The following is an 18192-nucleotide window of genomic DNA, read 5'->3' on the forward strand; positions in this document are numbered from 1 at the left end:
CACAGGACCAAGATTGACTTTTAAACAATTCATATTCAGTAATACCTTGTACTTCTCCATTAACAGGGGCCTTGTAGTTCGACTGGCTGCTGTTCTGTCTTGAGGCATCGTCTGCGGTGATAGCACTGCCATCAGGGTTGGCGTAAAAAAGGAGAAGAGGCTGGAAGTGATCTTTAATACATTTGCTGACCACATCTTTCCACCTGGAGCTGATCTACAGCAAAAGACAAAGAGAAGCTGGTCAATGCACATTGTACGTGTAGATTTAGCCACATTAGACACACATTAGAATTACAGCATTCTTTTGTGTGAAAATAATCTGCTATCTACATAACATGCTTTCTTGAGCATCAATCAATTTGAAGATATTAAAGAGGGTTTAAAATGTTGGATTTTCCTAATGGGAAATCAAGCGACCCTGGTCCAATTCAATTTAGAAAAGAAGACAGATTGTGCACATAACTGGATCATTTCCTTTCTTGCGACCCCATCTGTTTTCATTTTGCTAAGAGGTTATCAAAAAACTTTTGTTGCACAACCGTGATCAGACATAAAGCATTTTAACTTATTACAAACTAAACACTTTCCACTAATACCAGGCTCTGGGGGCATCACCAGAAGGTCACAACCCAAGTCAACCTTAACCAAACAGAATATGTTCTGACAGTTTTCCTAAAAATCAACTTTAAAACTAAACCTCACCCTTACTGTTGATAGTCTAATTTGTGAATGTATGTAACACACTGAGGCAAAATTGCAGAATCGCATTAGCTAAGCTGTGTAAGGTGCGTGTCTCGCCACAAAGGCACCACAAAGGCAGGCTGCAGGCTAACAGATGCTTGTGTGCTCCTTAATTAAGCAAATGACGGTGGAAAAGGGGGGAGGAGATGGTGGGAGGGGGAGAGATAGAAAGATGAGGTGGCGAAGAGCAAAGGAAAACAAAGGAAACACAGGGAATGTTGCAGAGGTGGATACAAAATATATAACAAAATAGACTGATAAGGATGAAGGAATATACACTACCGGGAGAAGACAACAACCTTATAATGTATGCTTTATATGTGAACCACAATAAACAAAGTCTCTTGCCTCTCCTGGCATGCTGAGGCCACAATCATTGCACTTGTGTGTAAATTTTACTGGCTACATAAATGAAAAGTAGCATCAAAGCTATGCCATCTTATGCCATTTAATACCGATGCATTCACTGTAAACTGCGATGCATGTCAGTTGTCAAGTTTGGGGCTGCAACTAAGGAGTGTTTTTCATTCTCAATTAATCTGATTATTTCCTCAATTTATCAGTTGTTACATTTATAAATGTCTGAAAAAAGTGAAAAATATTCATAGATGTTTCTCAAAGCCTTGTCCTTTTTCTCCACAACAAAGATATTCAGTTTGCCTTTCATAGAGGTGTAAAGAAACCAGAAAATGTTCACATCTGAGAAGCTGGAATCAGAGAATTTAATTTATCAATCCATCATCAACATAGTCGATTAATATAATAGTTGACAACTAATTGATTAATTGATGCAGCTCTAGTCAAGTTATACCGTCAGGGATAAGAAAATAAATTTGCACCTGCCAGCCACTCAGAAAAGAGAATTCTCAATGTCCAAGGTGTGGGTATTAGTGCTGTGACTCACAACTGTAAAAAAGATATCTCTGTACTATTTGCAAGTAAATGTATGTTATCAGCCTCATTAAACAAAGAATTTCTTCTGCACTGGAAAAGCAGCCATCAGACTACACTACAGTAGTCATTTAGCGGCTGGGACTTGGGGAGCCACAGAAACGTTGGCGAGTTTCGACCCAGGTATGGACTTGGCAGGCGCTACTGAGCACTGTAGCTCCTCCATCTCATTCGGGATGGGCGGGGGGGGACCTGCACACACAGCACAAGCTGCTCCTGATGGATTGACACAGAGCCAGTCAGCCGCTGCACCACAGTCCCCGAGAAAATTGTAAGGATGGGAGACAAAAGGCGTGCTCGCATGTGCACACCATGAAGATAAATCCAATATTTAGGAAAAAGAGAGAATAAAAGGACGGATTCACAGCCTGTATACTGTACACACATGCAAGCACTAACCTGCAAAGACAAACACACAAATAAAACCTCTTTCTCACACACACACACAAACACACATACACGCACCTACACACTGCAACTCAGCGTTCTCACTGACCCTTCAACTTTAACCAGTGAAGGGATCCGTAAAATAATCTCTACCGGTTAAGCTTCACTTCACTACTGCAGTACTTTGTGATGACAGAGTTGGGGGAACTGCAGTAGAAATGAGGATGGGGGTTGGGGGGGGGGGGTTAGCTGACTCTTCAGTGCCATAAAGGCTCATCAACGCAGAGGCTCATAAAGGGCAATCGATTTGGCCCTTATTGGGTGATAAAGAGAGGTTGTGATGGAGAGAACAGACTGAACATTGCAACTTTTTGCTGCTACTTAAAAAAAAAGAATCATTTTTATTAACTCAATAGCACCTCTTTATGAATATGGATGTTCACATTTTTAACTGTAGTCCATCTGTACACTAATAACCTGATGCCCAAACTGAACATTTTAGAAAAAAACATCACAAATCAGAAAAATTATTTTATTTCCCAAAGTACAAGGTGATGTCTTTAAGTTGCTTGTATTGTCTGACCAAAATCCAAAAATATTCAAATTACAAGAAAAAAATGAGAAGCATCAAATCAAATATCTAAAAAAGCTGGAACTAATTAATGTTTATCTATCCACATATTTTCTTGATTGACAAATGATTTCAGCCCTAGAGTGCCCTTGCTCACCTCTTTCACTGTAGCATCATCAAAGAAGACCCACTTGGAGGACTTGGTGTGGAGGGCGAAGGCACAGTAGTGGCGGCTGGAGTAGCAGATCATCCCCACGAGCTGCAGCTCTCCCTTTTTGGCATGCTCATCTGTCACCCTGTAGAAGAGCTGTGTCCACACACACACACACACAAACACGCACACCAATTACTCATCGACATCAACGCTACACTAAGTGGGCTGGCAAGTGAGTGATGTTGATAGCTAGTGGAATCAGTTACTCCATCTGTTTATAGATTAAGGTCTGAGGGAATGAACTGGCATTGATTTGACAATCAGTACAAATAAGGGCTGGTTTAAATCAGCTCCACCTGATATCTAGACTAATCCTACAGTGATTTACAGCATTCTTATTGATGGCCTAAATATTAACATACAGTGGCATTCTAATATTATTTCTTTTATAAATAATGTAAAAAACATCAGCAATAAAAAATAATTAATTAAAAAGAATGGGTACAGCATTTGGCAGACATATTGAGAAAAGGTTGGTGAGACAGTCACTTGTTTCTCCCTCCCATGCTTCCTGCACAGCCAGCTCTCTGTCTTCCTCTCAAACAATAGATTTCAAAGCAAATGATGAGGGTGGAGGGCTCCTTTTAACACCCAATAAAGTCACATGAAACGCTCTCTAATGAATCAAGGCTTTGTGGCACACTAGTGGGAGGGGTGTGGGGTCTGACAATTCTTCTGGTGGTATGCTTTGGAAATGGGCAAGAGGGAGCTGTCAAATGAAGGGTTTGAATACTTCAATAAAGATGTTATGTAATGTGTGGAGCATATGAGCATTGCCCCCATCTGAACGACACTGATTGATTTTTTTTTTTGCTTGTGAAGCTCATCCACCACAGTGGACTCATATGAACAGGCTACTGAGGAATATTCATGAAGTCGTGTGCCAATTTCTTTTTTACATACATATTTCATGTGAACACTGCAGAATAATGTGTGCAAAGATATGATTTTATGAACAGAAAAAGAGCACCACATGGCAACATTTCAACATACTGAGGATTGAGAATGTGTGAATATAAACACAGCAACAAAAGCAGTCTTGAACACATGTTTTGTTCCTCCCGTCTCAGTGACGTCTATCCCCAGCCCACATGTTCCCTCAGACAGGCATGCACACACACGCTCAGGAAACACAGACATCAAGGGAGGGGCTTTCTGACATGCTGACCAAGGCCAGCAGGGGCTTTATGATCAGTGGCACTGGCCAACTGGGCATTGGGCGTTGACTGCTTATGCAACGGCCCCGACTTACAGAGAAATAAATCCCCACTTTATTTTCTCACATATGTTAGACTGCATCAAAATAAACTGACCCTAAAATAACAAAAAATGGCAGATGTATGATTGAAAAAATTCCAAAAAGTTACAAACTGATCCATGTTTGGGAAGAGATTTTATTTCCTGTTAGACTTACTACTGTCTTCTTCAATCTTGCCAAGATTCTCTGTCATATCTTTTTATTAAAAAAACATCCCATCACTCTGTTTATTTTCAAGCTGGAATTTCACACTACTGACCACAAGTTATGAATGGAGGAGTGAAAAAAAAAAAAAAAAAAAGTAAAATGTACATAAAAAAGTTGACTCACCGCAGAAAGACTGAGATGAGACCCCAGCGATCTGATAACATCCTCTGTGAGGTCTGACTGGTCCGAGTCCCAGACAAAGCCTATGGTAACTATCTCGGGGGAGTTCATGAGGACCCGTCTGATCCTAATCCTCTGCCCACAGTTGCTCTGGAAGAGGAAGACGCAGAAAAAGACCACAGTTTTTCCCCAAAGTAATTTTGCGTAATTACTAAGTACACTCTCACAAAAATGGTCAGTAAAATTCTATATTCAAACTTCCCAAGTATTTGAGAATTGCTACACATCCAATGAAACTTTCTTCAACAAATTATGGAGAAATAATTCTTACAATACTGAAAGGCTTCTATAGGAGACTGGAGCATTTATTACACATTGCTCTTTCTATCATGTGAACAATGTGCACTTTGCATAGGCCACTTACTGGACAGTTCCGAAGGTCCCCTATCGTACTTGCTGTTTGTAACAGCTCCCCAAACGACTCGTGTCTGCGTTGAAGCATCTGTTGACTGAGAAAGAAGAGACGCATAGTCAGCAGGAAAGACCAAGCGAGCCAGAGGGAAGCAGACAGGCAGAGACAAATAAAGATTAAGGTATGTAGAGAGAAAAGAAAAACCACTGAGTGTGAAATGTCAGCTAAAAAGTAATGTTATGGCCTTGTGACAAATGTGCAGAGAGCGACATGAAAACAGACAGATGACATCAGGGGGAAAGCAAAGAAAGTTTCACATCGCCTGTGCCTTACCAGAGTGCGGTGGTGGAGACATAATGCACCAGCTCTGTAAACGGCAGTGGGTCGGAGGATGCCCCACAGCTACGGCACACAGACTGCAGAGAGAGAGAGTCGGAGACAAACAGGGTGAAAAACACACAACAGAAACTTACAGAGGTGTGATTTCATCAGGCATATCTGCTGTCAAGGATTAATTATCAAGTCAGCATGTCATTTTCCAGAGTTAGAGCAGGAAAAGTAAGCAAAAAAAAAAAAAACTACTTTAATTTGGTGACATTCTCATCTTGCCACTTTCCCTGTGATCAGTTATAAGCTGTGGGATCTGTAGTGCCTTTTAAAACAACCAACTAAATTTAACTTATAAGGTTATCAATCTCCCTCTGACTGAGGCAATCTTCATTAAAGGCCTTGATAGCATTTGCTGGATTGGATGCCCTGAAGTCGAGGAGGAACAAAATCCACTGAATGTGCCCCTAAGGGATTTAGTCCAAAGGCGCATTATCTGTTTGATTCCGAGATAGCACTGGTTTGGGACAGGGACAGAGTCAGTGATGGGCATCACAGCCACAGGGAAGGGAAGGGTGGCGCGCGCGTGTGTGTGTGTGTTGTGCTGGAATTTATGTGTACACCATCTGTGATTTATCTGGTACTGCTGCTGCTGCACTGTGGAATCAGACCAGAAACACCCTCCTTATTCCACTGGGGCAACCCAGTATCAAAACATGACGGATTGGATTTCTACTGTCTCAGACAGTGATTCATGTACCTGTCTCTCTCTCTCCGTTTGTGTGTGTGTGTGTGTGTGTGTGTTGCCCAATCCTAACATTGGCTAGTGTGTTCAGACTGTGCACACATTACTGTATAGGCTGTGCAAACAAACACTGTATGAACTCAAAAGATATACAGCACAAACAGGAAGGCACAATAAAAGGAAAATTAACACATCTTAAACCTACTCCTTTGTAACACTGCCTTTTCAGATTGGTGCAGCAGCAGAAATAAAAATGATCTCCAAAGTGAAATAACATAATATTTCCCATGCTTTCTAACGCACTACTGACCTGTTCATAAAGTGACATTGCAAACTTCTGATGTGTAATGCAAGACTTTGAAGTGCAGGCATCCGTCTCCTCCGGCACAATGTGCAGGTGGATCCTCTCCAGTATGTTCTCCTGTGACACAATGGACATCATCAGGTAAGAGGACAAAATATTTACAACTGTTGTTGTCAAGCCCTGTCTTTAGTTCCTACACCAATGCAGGTACTTCAGCAAAACTTCAGTACGGTGGGACACACTGTTACATACCAATTTTAGGAGGCATGTTGTAAACCTGTTTAAAGAGCAAGCCATACTTCATTTTAGCCCCCACCTGTTTCTATGGAGCGTTTGTGAGTTTATAAAATATTAAGGCTGCAAGGTAGGCCCGCAAAGGTTACAGGCATGACTTCACAGCCTGTTAATCTGACACTGGCTAACTCCTCGTATAAATTCTACACCAGCACGGCTACTGCCAATGCATTACATGCTCAATGCTCAAGGGCAAACATCTCTGTGGGATTAAGAATTAAGATTGTCTATAAAAGATAGCACGTAAGCGTCAGTCTCAGATGTAAAAAGTTACTGTTCGTTTTCTGTGGGGTGGGAGGTTGGGGGGGATTTGGCAGACAAAGAAACAAAGCATCAAAGTTGCTTTCTCAGCATCTAAATTCATTGTGCGTAAGGTTTGGGAGTAATTTCGTGTTTGAAAAGCAGAGTGACTTAATGTTCACACACCACCCAGTGTTTACATGTAGTACAGTACTCTACACTTCTGTGTAGACATGAGATTTTCTCTTTTGTTTATCCATTGCAGTGTAATTGGACTTCCTAAGTGGATAAACAATGATTGAGGATGTAAAAAAAAAAAAAAAAGATCAGGATACATCTGTGCTGTCTGGGTATACTGTTTAAGCAAAAGTGATCAAAATCGTGAGAAGAGAAATAAACTAATCAAGTTAAAACAAAGCGTGCTTGAAAAAAGGAGGATAAAAAAAATGCTGCAGGATCCATTTTATATTTGGAGTCAGAAAAAAAGTGAAAACAAAATATGACAACAATTACAAGTTCTGGCCAAATAATGCTTTGTTACGCCAAAAGTGGAACTGTTGTGTTAAAATCATCGACACATGAAATCGACTTAAAAAAAAAAGCACAAAATGATGCAACATAATATGGTAGCATAAAACAAGAGAGGTTCAAACACAACACAACCAAGCAGCTTATATAACCTGTCATGATGATATTTAGCGGCAATGTGGCAGGGGTTGATGGGAGGGACAGAAGCTCTTTCAGTGACCTCGCCAAACAGTTTGTTGCAGTGCATTACCCCGAACTGTGTGGCAGGGGGACACACAAACATACACACACATATCCCTCTCTCCATACGCTAGTCTCCCTCCCTCCCTCAGGACAGCCGTGTTGCCACAGGAACTTACAAAGCACTCTGCGGCATCGTCCATGAAGCCCAGCTGGAAGCGCTGCTCGTCCTTAAAGGTCTCTGCCAAGGCGTGACGCAGGTTGTCAGAGGGCAGGGCGCGCTCCCGACTGTGCTGGAACTGGGAGAAAATACCCTGGAGAGAAGAGGAGAACAAGAACTTGATTGCACACAGACAATGGGAGATTCTATTTATTAATAAGCATGTGTATCACCCTGACTGCTCAATAAAAAGTCTGGACATGTGACTCAAACAGTTGCTACATTCAGAATGGCACATTGAAACCTTCAATATGCCACTTATTGTACTCTACCTTTAATGCACAAAAGATGCATGATTCTCCGAGACAAAAGTGTCCAGGTAGCTGCCTCAAGCTGCGTCTGAAGATGTCCAGCTGCCATAGTACCTACACAAAGGAGAGAGGAGGACGTTAGCGTGTTTCTTTGCGCTATTAAACTTAACACTGACCTTGACATTAGACCATATTTTAATTTCAGTCTAAAACAATGAAGCAAACATACATTAGAACACATGCATGTTTTATTCGAGTGGGAACATTCTTGGGTCTTTTGTTACATGAGGCATTAAGGACAGTTTCCAAGGTCATGAGGATGAGGAGTGGGCAAGGGGAACAACTCCGTCACAGAAATGAAGCCGGAGGTGATGATCATCTTCAACCAGCTCATCGGTTGTGTCACCCACTGAGTCACAGTCACTGAGAGTGACCTCACTGTGGGGCAATAATGAACCAAGTCACCAGGCCAGTATACCAGTAGTCAAAGGCAACCTTCAACTACACTAACATATTGCTTGGAAGCTCTGACGAATTGGGACAGTGACTAATCTTTGAATTTTTAAATAAACTGGTTCCATTTTAAGAGGGTGGAACATGGTGTACTGGCCCACAGAAATATTTCAACAGTTAGGAGATGAATTGCCATCAAGGTTTTACAGATGAGGCCTTCTGGATTTGTGACCAGCAGTGACCTCTCCTCCATTTCTAATCCAATATTCTAACAAAAAAATGATCTCCAACTTTTCCTTCTAGTTGAATCTACAATTTTATTAAACAATGTCCTGCTCTATGACAAAACGCCAGCAAAACTGATGACATTCCCATAATCCTTTTTTAACTTTATATTTAGCACTTGAGCACATAATAATTGCCATATTTAGGTCTTTGTATAGTGTGTTTTGCTATGCGAGCATTTGCTAAACATCAGCATGTTAGCATTAGTATTGTCATTGTGAGCATGTTAGCAACATATATATAATGTTAGCAATATCATTATAGCAATAGCATGTTAGCAATATATATATATATATATATATATATATATATATAATATATATATATATATATATATATATACACACACACACACACACACACACACACACACACACACATACATACACACACACACACAGTGTTTTGTTATGGACAATAATCAGACAAAGTGTCAGGAAAAACCTACCTGCACAGCACTGTTGAGAAAGCAGCTGTTCTGGCCCGGCTCGTTCAGCAGTCCTTTGGTGGGGGCCAGAGATAGCATGCTCCCCGGCTGGTACGATTTCCCCAGATTGCCCCCCGGCTTCCTGAAGAACTTCACCCATGCCATTGGATAGTTGGGTCTGCCTTTAGACAGGTGGGATAGTCAGACGAGGACAGGGGAGGCGGGGGGGGTTGGTACTGAGATCAGATCCCTTTGCCCCCTGGAGGAGTGACTTCCCAACAGTCCCGGGCTAAGTTATTCCACTAGCTGCTACAGCTGCCCTGCTACACATGGGCCTCTAGTCCATTTCTGCAGCCCATGAGAAGGTCCTTCTAATTTGTCTGCTAATTTTAGGTTTTTGCAAAAAAAAGAAAACAAAAAAGAAAACAAAAGAAAAGTCAACTCAAAAAATTACACTCCAAGTAGTCTTTGTTTTGGAAAGCCTCTGATGATCAGAGATCTGATACTTCTGATAAAGTGCGTTTTGACTCCGGTGGAACACACCCCAGTCATCTTGTTGTCTCGATGGCTCTGCACAAACCTTCACAACAGCTTTATAAAGGACTTGTGGACTCCTGTAAGCAAATTTTTCCACATGGTCCTGATGCAATTAAGGATATTCAGCCGCAGTCAATTGTCCCCGTCAGAGGATCATCCACAGTCAGCTGTGTTAGAGAAAGAGAGAATGAGATTAACATGAGATTAAATGAGATTTTAGACAACATGATGGAGCTTATTATCTGGGGTTGCATACTTGTTCTAATATGTAAGCACTATTGTTTTCTAGTATATTTAATTGCCTCTTTCACTGGACAACAATTTTGTAGTTTTATAAAAGAAGAAGTGATTCTATAAATAACAGAGAGGGTTAGGCATTAATTAACTGTAGTCTAAGGCTACAGTCCTCATTTCTGTGCTCATTCTAGGTTAGACGTCAATCTGGATTGTATGTCAACAAAGCTTATACATTAACTTTTACACACACCCTTTGCACTGGAGGCGAGTCAAACTAGAGTTGGCCAGGCTAACTTTGCATAATAACATTCAGACGGATTTATTTTCAATTTCCTAAACAGCCAAGAGACATTTAAAACTGAACAAAGATAATGTCTGCGTCTACATTGCATTGCATTTTTTTAAATAAGTTTGTAGCTGTAGCTCAAACTGAAGTTAATGGTCAGCAATTTGTAGCCTGAGATTTTAAAAGTCCCATATAAAATACACGGCTTCAAGTTTCTCGTGTGTCCCATTTTGGCAGTTTCCCTGGCATTGTCATTCTTATCTAAACTCAACTATAAAAGAGGACGGGCCTGACCTATTTTTAACATGAGAGGAGCAGTGGAGGGCATTATAACAAACCACTGAAGATGCAGTTCAATTTATATAACTTGCAGTCCGTGCAGCTTTAACAACATGGTGAGAAAGATCAACAAAATCTGCAGTGAATGTGCACCATGCACCTATGAAAGCAGCTCTGAACAAAGGCTACTTTGAGAGGTTTGATGGATGAATATGTTTGTGCTGAGTGAAGCAGTGGAAGCTGTCTTTAGGTTATTATAATAATGAATGCCCCAAGAAGTACATACAGTCACAGCCTGTAAGTTTTAATATTGTTTATTGTGGTTTTTATAGGATATTTTTTATGTCATTCTAAATGATGACAAAGCTTGCTCTGTGACTTTATGGAAAACTGAAGTTGTGGCAAAGCAGATGTACTTCTACCACCAAAAAAAGTACAAGAAAGCAACAATGAGCAATATTTCCTTGTGAGATACATAATGATTCATCCTCTTTTAGTCTCCAACACCTCCTCAAAGAATAAACCTCAAACATGTTGTTATTCAGGGTGAGGACAAAAAAGATACTGCCCTACTTTGCGCAAACAATGAAACTTCCCTCTTGTGACAGTCTCCAGAACCAAACACAAAGTTTCAGCCAAAACCAGTTGGACAGCATTTCCATCCTGGTATTTCAGGAATCCTCAATGGATGATGATGTTGCAATGCTGAAACTTTACAGCAGCAGGTATATGGTGCAATCTGAAGTTGAGCATTTACATGTAGCATTTGCAGTCATCTTCACGTGATTCAAGCAAAACATGCTAACCTCTCTGCCCCTGTACTTTGCAACTGGACTCCATGGCAACAGCATTCCAAAGCAATCACTTAAGCTCACCGTTGCTTAAGAGCTGCTGTTTTCGGATTAGTTTCAGGGCTGGAGGGCCGAGTGGAAAACTGTACGCTGCACCTATACAGTCCACCTTTACCAACACATGCCCTGACATGCTAGTACTATCTGTATGTCTCATCATAAGTCATCTCCAGGCCATGTTAGTATGTGATGAAATGGAAAAAAACAATATTTCTTTAATCCATTATTCTCATATGTAATAGCAGCATTATTAATCCATTACAATGCGAGGGTGTTGCCATCGCTTTGACAGCTCAATCCCTTCAGGACATTAAAACTCAAAAATTTCCACAGTCAAAGTAGGGTATTTAGTCCAATTTTTCAAAGATGAAATGCAAACATGCCACATGACCGTGGAGCATCTCTTCCACATCAATTTGCAAGCAAGCAAAAACAACACACCACATCCACATGTCCACATTATTCAATGTCAGTTTGATGGCACGCACAATGGACCCAATGCATGTATTGTATTGTGACATTGCTGACAACAGCGAGAGTAAATATGGCTCTGCCTTTCTGGTCCTGGAAATTTTATTGCATTACAGGGGTCCACTTGAAAAACTGCCAACCTCACTTATGTTAAACTCAAAACAAAATTGGCACTTGCTGACTACAATTGAATGACATCATTCTAAAAGATTATGTTCTGCTGCTTAGGGGACAAAGAGCATAATTTTTCAATTCAGGAAAAATAATACGACATTTCCTTCTGCCCTTGCTAAACAATGACCCACATTACTTTCACTGTCATTTCCTTTCGTGATATGATGAAGCATTTGTTGAGAACATTTTTCCCCTGAAGAAATTAAAAAAACATTCAAGGCTTATCAGATTATGCATGTCACCTTTTGTCTAACAACATCATGTCACAGTGACCGTGCAGTGTTTGCACTGCAGGACATGATATGAGCATTCTTACTGTATTTCATATGTTATGTTTTGTTTTTTGTTTTTTTTTTAAGTAAAAGGCTTATTTCTCAAAAATTGAAAACAGATTCCTCATAATTGACTTCAAGTGTGTGCAGCCATGTGAAATCTGCCGCCTTGTTTATAAACCTAGGTGGAGAAAATGACTCAACTGACTGGTCACATATTGTCCAGAAGCCAGGTTTACATCATTACTTAATGTAAGCCAACACTGGCGTTGACACCCTTCCGTTTCAAGTCTTAGAGGTTAGGTTTTCTTCAGGCTGATCCTTACAAGTTTGTCCAAAAGCTTGTAAGTACATAGGCTTTTTTTCATAACTGGGGTTCACATCAACAGGTAACCATATGAGCTCATGTTCATATGAGAGTCAGTTCTTTGTTCAACACTGGTCCCTGTAGGCCTGTCTCACAAAGCATTCAACTTACTCAAGTTCTCTTTGAGTTGTTGGGCTTTAATAAACCAAACATTGCTGATCCTGGATAACACATGGATCAGATGACCGGAGTTTTTCAAGTCCACTATGAGCTCAAGCACATGAAAGAAGCAGGGTTCAATCACAAGCAACACAGACAGATCAAGAGCAGTGTATTTCAAATGAGATAAGATGAAATCATTGATCCCCGTGGGGAAATTGGGTCATGATGACAGCGAAAAGTAATATTCTGTGAGGTAAAAGAGACTTAATCTAAGCACACCGCTTCAACATGAAAAGCACTGCTTGAAACAACAGAAAACAGGAGAAAAATCCATTAGCAAAAGGAATACTATAAAAAGAGCTGAAAATATTATGTTTTAATTTGCAGTTGCCATTTTATATTTGTTATGTTGTGTTTTATGTTCCTTTTAATCAAATTAAATCTAACCCCAGCACAGTCAAGGAATACTTTGAATTAACAAAATCAAATTATTATTTAGTTGGAAAAAAAAAATCTATTCAAAGAGGCATCTTTCAGTGTGTTCTCCGGGGCTGCAGTGAAGGAACTGGAGCGCAACAAGCTACACTGTATGACACGGCTTCATGAAAGAAGTGCATTTATAAATGATGATGCTAAACACTAGAGGAGTCATTAAAAGCAATTTTTTTTTTAGCCTGAGGGGAAGGCTGTTTGTACCGAAAACCTCAGTTTAATTTCCGATATGTCAAATTGTGGTGGAAAGCAGAGTCTTATAACAACTCTGTACCATCTTGTAAATGATGTCTTAAATGATGACTGGAATTTTTCTGGTGAGGAGGTGGATATTCTTTATGTTGTATTATTTTTTTAAATACATTTTAAGTCTGAAAAATCGGCCAATACTCTCCTTGGCACTTGCTATTGACCTGTCAGCAAATAAGACAACATTCACATCAATTTGGCGCAGGCACATTCATGAGCTACTGACTCGTGACATACCTTCCATCAGCTTGTATGGCTACGTAGGTAATGAAAAATCCTTCTCATAAAGTAGGTAATTGTATAGCAAGCTGAAAAGCCTTTTGAAGAAGTGACTTTTCGAAGAAAGATGATTCGTTTTTATGTGAAAGCAGGTTAGCTCAAAGGTTGCTTCATTACTGTATATGATTCAATGTGGACGCTTTCAAAAAAGTGTACAAATTCAGTTATACAGTTCAGTTATATTTTTTTTATTAAATATTTATTTTAGTTTCCCTGGCACAAAAAAAGGGGGAATAAATTACAACAAAATCAAAAACAAACAACAGCAAAACATCTGACAAATTGTTATTTTAAACATCAGTATCAGCCCAGAATTTCACAAGTGATTAATTTAATTAATAGTAACTTAATTGGATAATAACTTGATAATTATTAACTATATCATTGAACTTAATGGCATTTAAATTACCTTACTGTTCCTTCAGCTTCTGATGCCGATGCTATGTGCTTGTGTGCCACTCTGCCTGCATGAAATGTCTTGCCAACAATGTAGTAAACATCTGAGTGGAAGCCAAACAAAAGAAGTGATTTCACTTTTCTCTCTCAGGAGCTCAAGAACAGGAAGTCCAGTCTTCCTTTATAAACAAAGGCTTGCTCAGACTTGTCAAACTAAGTACGGGATTGACTCTTTTTTTTGTTCTCTCCTTGACATAAGGAAAACGCTAAGGCTAGCACCTTGGAGCAATCAGCCAAAGTGTGAGTGTGTTGTGCATCAGCATCTTAGACGAGCCTGAGGGAGACGGTAAGATGTGGGCACGTTTGGCATGAAGACAAGGCGAGTCGGCTGCTATAATTTATCTATTAGTGATCTGTTGATGGATAGCCTCATTAAAAATGATTCAATTGATCTCCTTTATGTGGCGATGCAAAGGGCCGCTGATGAATCAATCTGGTGAATTGAATCACACTAATTTAATGTCTATACAATGTGAAAATAGGAACACACTGAGGGAACAGCACAGAGAAAGAAGAAGCAGTCAGTGTATATAAAGAGGCCTCTGTTGGGACAACTTAGCTCACAGGTTCACTTTAAAGTCAACAAATTCTCTCTACATCGTAGTTCTTTCAATCACGTGCTCATGGGTCACACTGTTTTAATTAATTTTTAATCCTCCTTTTCCTTGATAAAAACAGCATGCCCCATAGGACAGGATCATTTTTAGCCATTCTACAACTTTACTCTAAAACTGCAGATTTTAGGAGTTAAATCGAGGTACAGTCTACCTTTTCTCAATGCAGATCAATACATCTTTCCATCAAGTGGGCATGACAGCTGAGAGTGTTACTCCTAAAGTTGGGATCCATGCTGATGAATGACTTCGCTTACTGGGAATTACGTTCAACAGCAGCTCCAACTCCCATCAAAGTCTTTTTCCTCTATTTTTAGTCAAATGTATTTTGTGTGAGTTTCTTGCATTATCATATCTTAAACTTGTAAGTAATCCAATGTTACCTTCAGACAAATTATGTCTGAGCTATGTTGAGTCATACTTTGTGTCTTATGACAGCTGTAAAATAGAAATAAAACTATTTCCATCCTTTTCACACCTACGCTTAAGAAGCCCACACACTTTTTTTATGTAAACCACATGAACTTAAATTGCTGGCTGTCAACATAATTGGATGGCATTTAAGTTTAAACTAGACTGTTGCTAGAGTAGCAAGGAAACTCTCAAGTTTGAAGAAACAAACTTTTATGTAAAACAAATTCTATGAGCAAGTATGTGCTCATTAACTGCAGTCTGAAAATTACCTGGGTGGTGTTAAGCCAAAGTTTGGGGAAAAAGCAAAAAGGATCCTAATGAATGGAATTAAAACGCTGAGCAAGGGAACAGGCAAAAGGCAGCTCCTCTTGCCAGATGAAACTGTCTGAGTTTTACTTTAGTGTTGAGTTATCCCCAACTAAATTTAATTTTTAATTTACTGATGGGACACAGTGATAATTAACAAGTGGACAATTACTGACATATTCCATGTCTCCAGTTAGCCTTGGGTGTAGAAAAAAAAAAAAAGCTCTATTTCGGAGGCCGTCATGCAAAGTTTTTAGAAGTCTGATTCATATGGTCAACATAGGAAAGAAGTCCTTTTTATAGAGAAGTCTCACAGCCAACTCAGACATGTACTTCCACTTTATGTGTTTTTTTTAAAATAAACTGTCACATTCTTCTCTATATTTTCCCTCTACCGTCAACACCATGTTCTAATTTTCTTTGGTTTAACAGATTGGCTTTCTGTCCGTCTGTTTATTTTAATTAGGAGCCGGTGCCGGGGAAAACACACTAAAGTCTTAAAATATACAAAAGCCCGAGCACAAGCATCCACTGCATGTACGAGAAGAAGCAATGAAACGTCACCCTGCACGCTAAAACCCTAATATAACACTGAAACTTGGCTATAAAATTCCCAACGGACCGCAGACATGGTTTAAGCCTCCGGGCAACAATGTGGCGGTCGTTTCCTGTGTGGGCTTCCTGCTCGGAGGCTTGCCACTTTCCAGCACACGGTCACCGCGTTCAGCCCTATGAAACTGAACAGGTCACCTACACCTCGCTGAGTCACCCATTATTCCTTATTGTGTCCAAGAGAGGAAAAGGGAGAACAAAAGCACATGTTCCAGGATCCCACACTGAATAGAGTCTGATTGAAATATAACATCCTCTTCTGCGCTCTTATGATTGCTTCCTTAATGTCCTAACATTCGACAGCAGCTTGCCAAGAAAGACCAAGTGATGACCAACACTTCGGTTCCTTTTTTCCCACCATCTTCAACTTTATGTGTGTATGTAATTTAATTAAATTTAAAAGTAAATGTGGCAAAGACCTTGGTAAGGATTTTATCACTTGCTACAGTCTTTATCAGGGCTGCAACTTTTTCAAAATTGATTCCTCAATGAGACATCTGATCTACATAGATCATCAAAACGTCAAATTAAAGATGCTGAAACCAGCAAATGTTTGACATTTTTGCTTTAAAAAAATTGACTAAAGTGATTAATCAACTACCAAAATAGTTTGTGACTAATTTTCCATTTTCAACACATTAGGAAAACAGCACCTAGTTAAAGTACACTTATTCCAAGTACTCTCTCTCTCTCTCTCAACATGCCTGCAAACAAAGAGGACACAGAGAGCCTCACTCTCAAAACTGGTTCTTCTGCATGCCTCCATATTTACTTCACCATCTAGGTCCTGAAGGACATGTTCCACAACCATCAACATAAAGGATGAGTGTGCATGGTGCTTTACAGGGCTGATGATCTCACTGCTTCATCACCACCGTGCTTACAGGGGCTGAAGTCTGCTGCTCAGGAGGGGTCTCTTAACACAGGAATGAGTTACAGTGGGAGAGACCAGTTCACAGGGTGCACATGATGGGGGGTCTGCAAATGAGCTCCTATAACCTCCTAGATGTTTTGTCCAAATATATATATATATATATATATATATATATATATATATATATATATATATATATATATAAAAGAGAGTGTGCATTAAAAAAAATTACGCATTATGAAACCTCAGTCTAGTCCGAAACATAAGAGACTTGGCAGTTAGCTTGGACTGTGCTCGTTTATCCTGAGGTGACACAACACTATGAAAGACAGGGGGGAAGCTGACATTTACACGTTATGAAATTACCCGAAGAGCATGTTTAAGAGTCAAACATTTTGTATTTAACAGACTATTCAAACGCAGTGTTTTGTAAATATTCAATAAAAAAATAAGCATGAAAGGAGGAGTCGCCTCGTTTTTGTTATGCTAGTAACATAATTTAAATATTTCATATTAAAGCGACTTATGTAAGCTAGCTGTCAAAAACAACGACTTTACAGAGAAAATACCAACAATAAGTACAATGTTAGACTGGGTAAATTTACAAAAAAAATACAACACAAGTCTTCTGGGGTTTTAAACATCTAGAAACCACATTTTACAACTTGACAAGTGTGCTAACTAAAGCTAACATGACCGAGTTGAGGCAGCTAACGCTAGGCCTACCTGGCTTCCGACTTACCTGAGCTCCAGGTGAAGCTACGTTTCCGCCTCACGTAACACACACACACACAGGGAAAGTTTTTTGAAGAACCACCCAAATGAAGAGCCACTCACCTGACAGAGAGAAATAACCCCAAAAGCGTGGCAATATCCTCCAGTGGGAAGTTGTAAGTATTTCTTTTGGTTGAGTTTCGGCGAGAGTGAACTGTGTGGAGCCGCAGGAGTCGCAGCTTGAAATGAAGTACTTGAAGGCAGAGACACACGCTGGAAACTAAAAACACCAAACCACACAACCAAAGTGTTGTGTTCGCGGAGCAGAAACTTCACTCTCTCCCACTTTTCAGGGCTTTCTCCTCTCTCGGGAAATCCCACTTCGGACACAGCAGCCGCCTCCGTCCACTTGCGATATATTCCGGTTTTTTAGCGGCGTGCGTCGCCTGCTGCGGTTCGCGGATGCGCGGCGGTAGTGAGCAGCACTGCCC

The 18192-nt window shown here is 40.1% G+C and overlaps 1 protein-coding gene across 2 annotated transcripts in view; it reads right to left on the bottom strand.

Moving 5' to 3' along the window:
* usp53a (ubiquitin specific peptidase 53a) overlaps positions 1-18192 on the bottom strand; it is a 36512-nt gene extending 18320 nt beyond the window's left edge. For both annotated transcript variants that reach the window (XM_073474982.1, XM_073474981.1), the window contains exons 1-10: positions 17825-18192; positions 9137-9819; positions 7972-8064; positions 7659-7793; positions 6244-6354; positions 5195-5277; positions 4874-4958; positions 4453-4599; positions 2808-2957; positions 46-214 (exon numbers count right to left, since the gene is read on the bottom strand). In XM_073474982.1, coding sequence (XP_073331083.1) covers positions 46-214; positions 2808-2957; positions 4453-4599; positions 4874-4958; positions 5195-5277; positions 6244-6354; positions 7659-7793; positions 7972-8064; positions 9137-9280 — 1117 coding nt within the window. In that variant the 5' untranslated portion in view covers positions 9281-9819; positions 17825-18192. The remainder of the gene's footprint in view (positions 1-45; positions 215-2807; positions 2958-4452; positions 4600-4873; positions 4959-5194; positions 5278-6243; positions 6355-7658; positions 7794-7971; positions 8065-9136; positions 9820-17824) is intronic.

This window comes from Pagrus major, chromosome 10 (genome assembly GCF_040436345.1).
Source record: "Pagrus major chromosome 10, Pma_NU_1.0".
NCBI classification, from domain to species: Eukaryota; Metazoa; Chordata; class Actinopteri; order Spariformes; family Sparidae; genus Pagrus; species Pagrus major.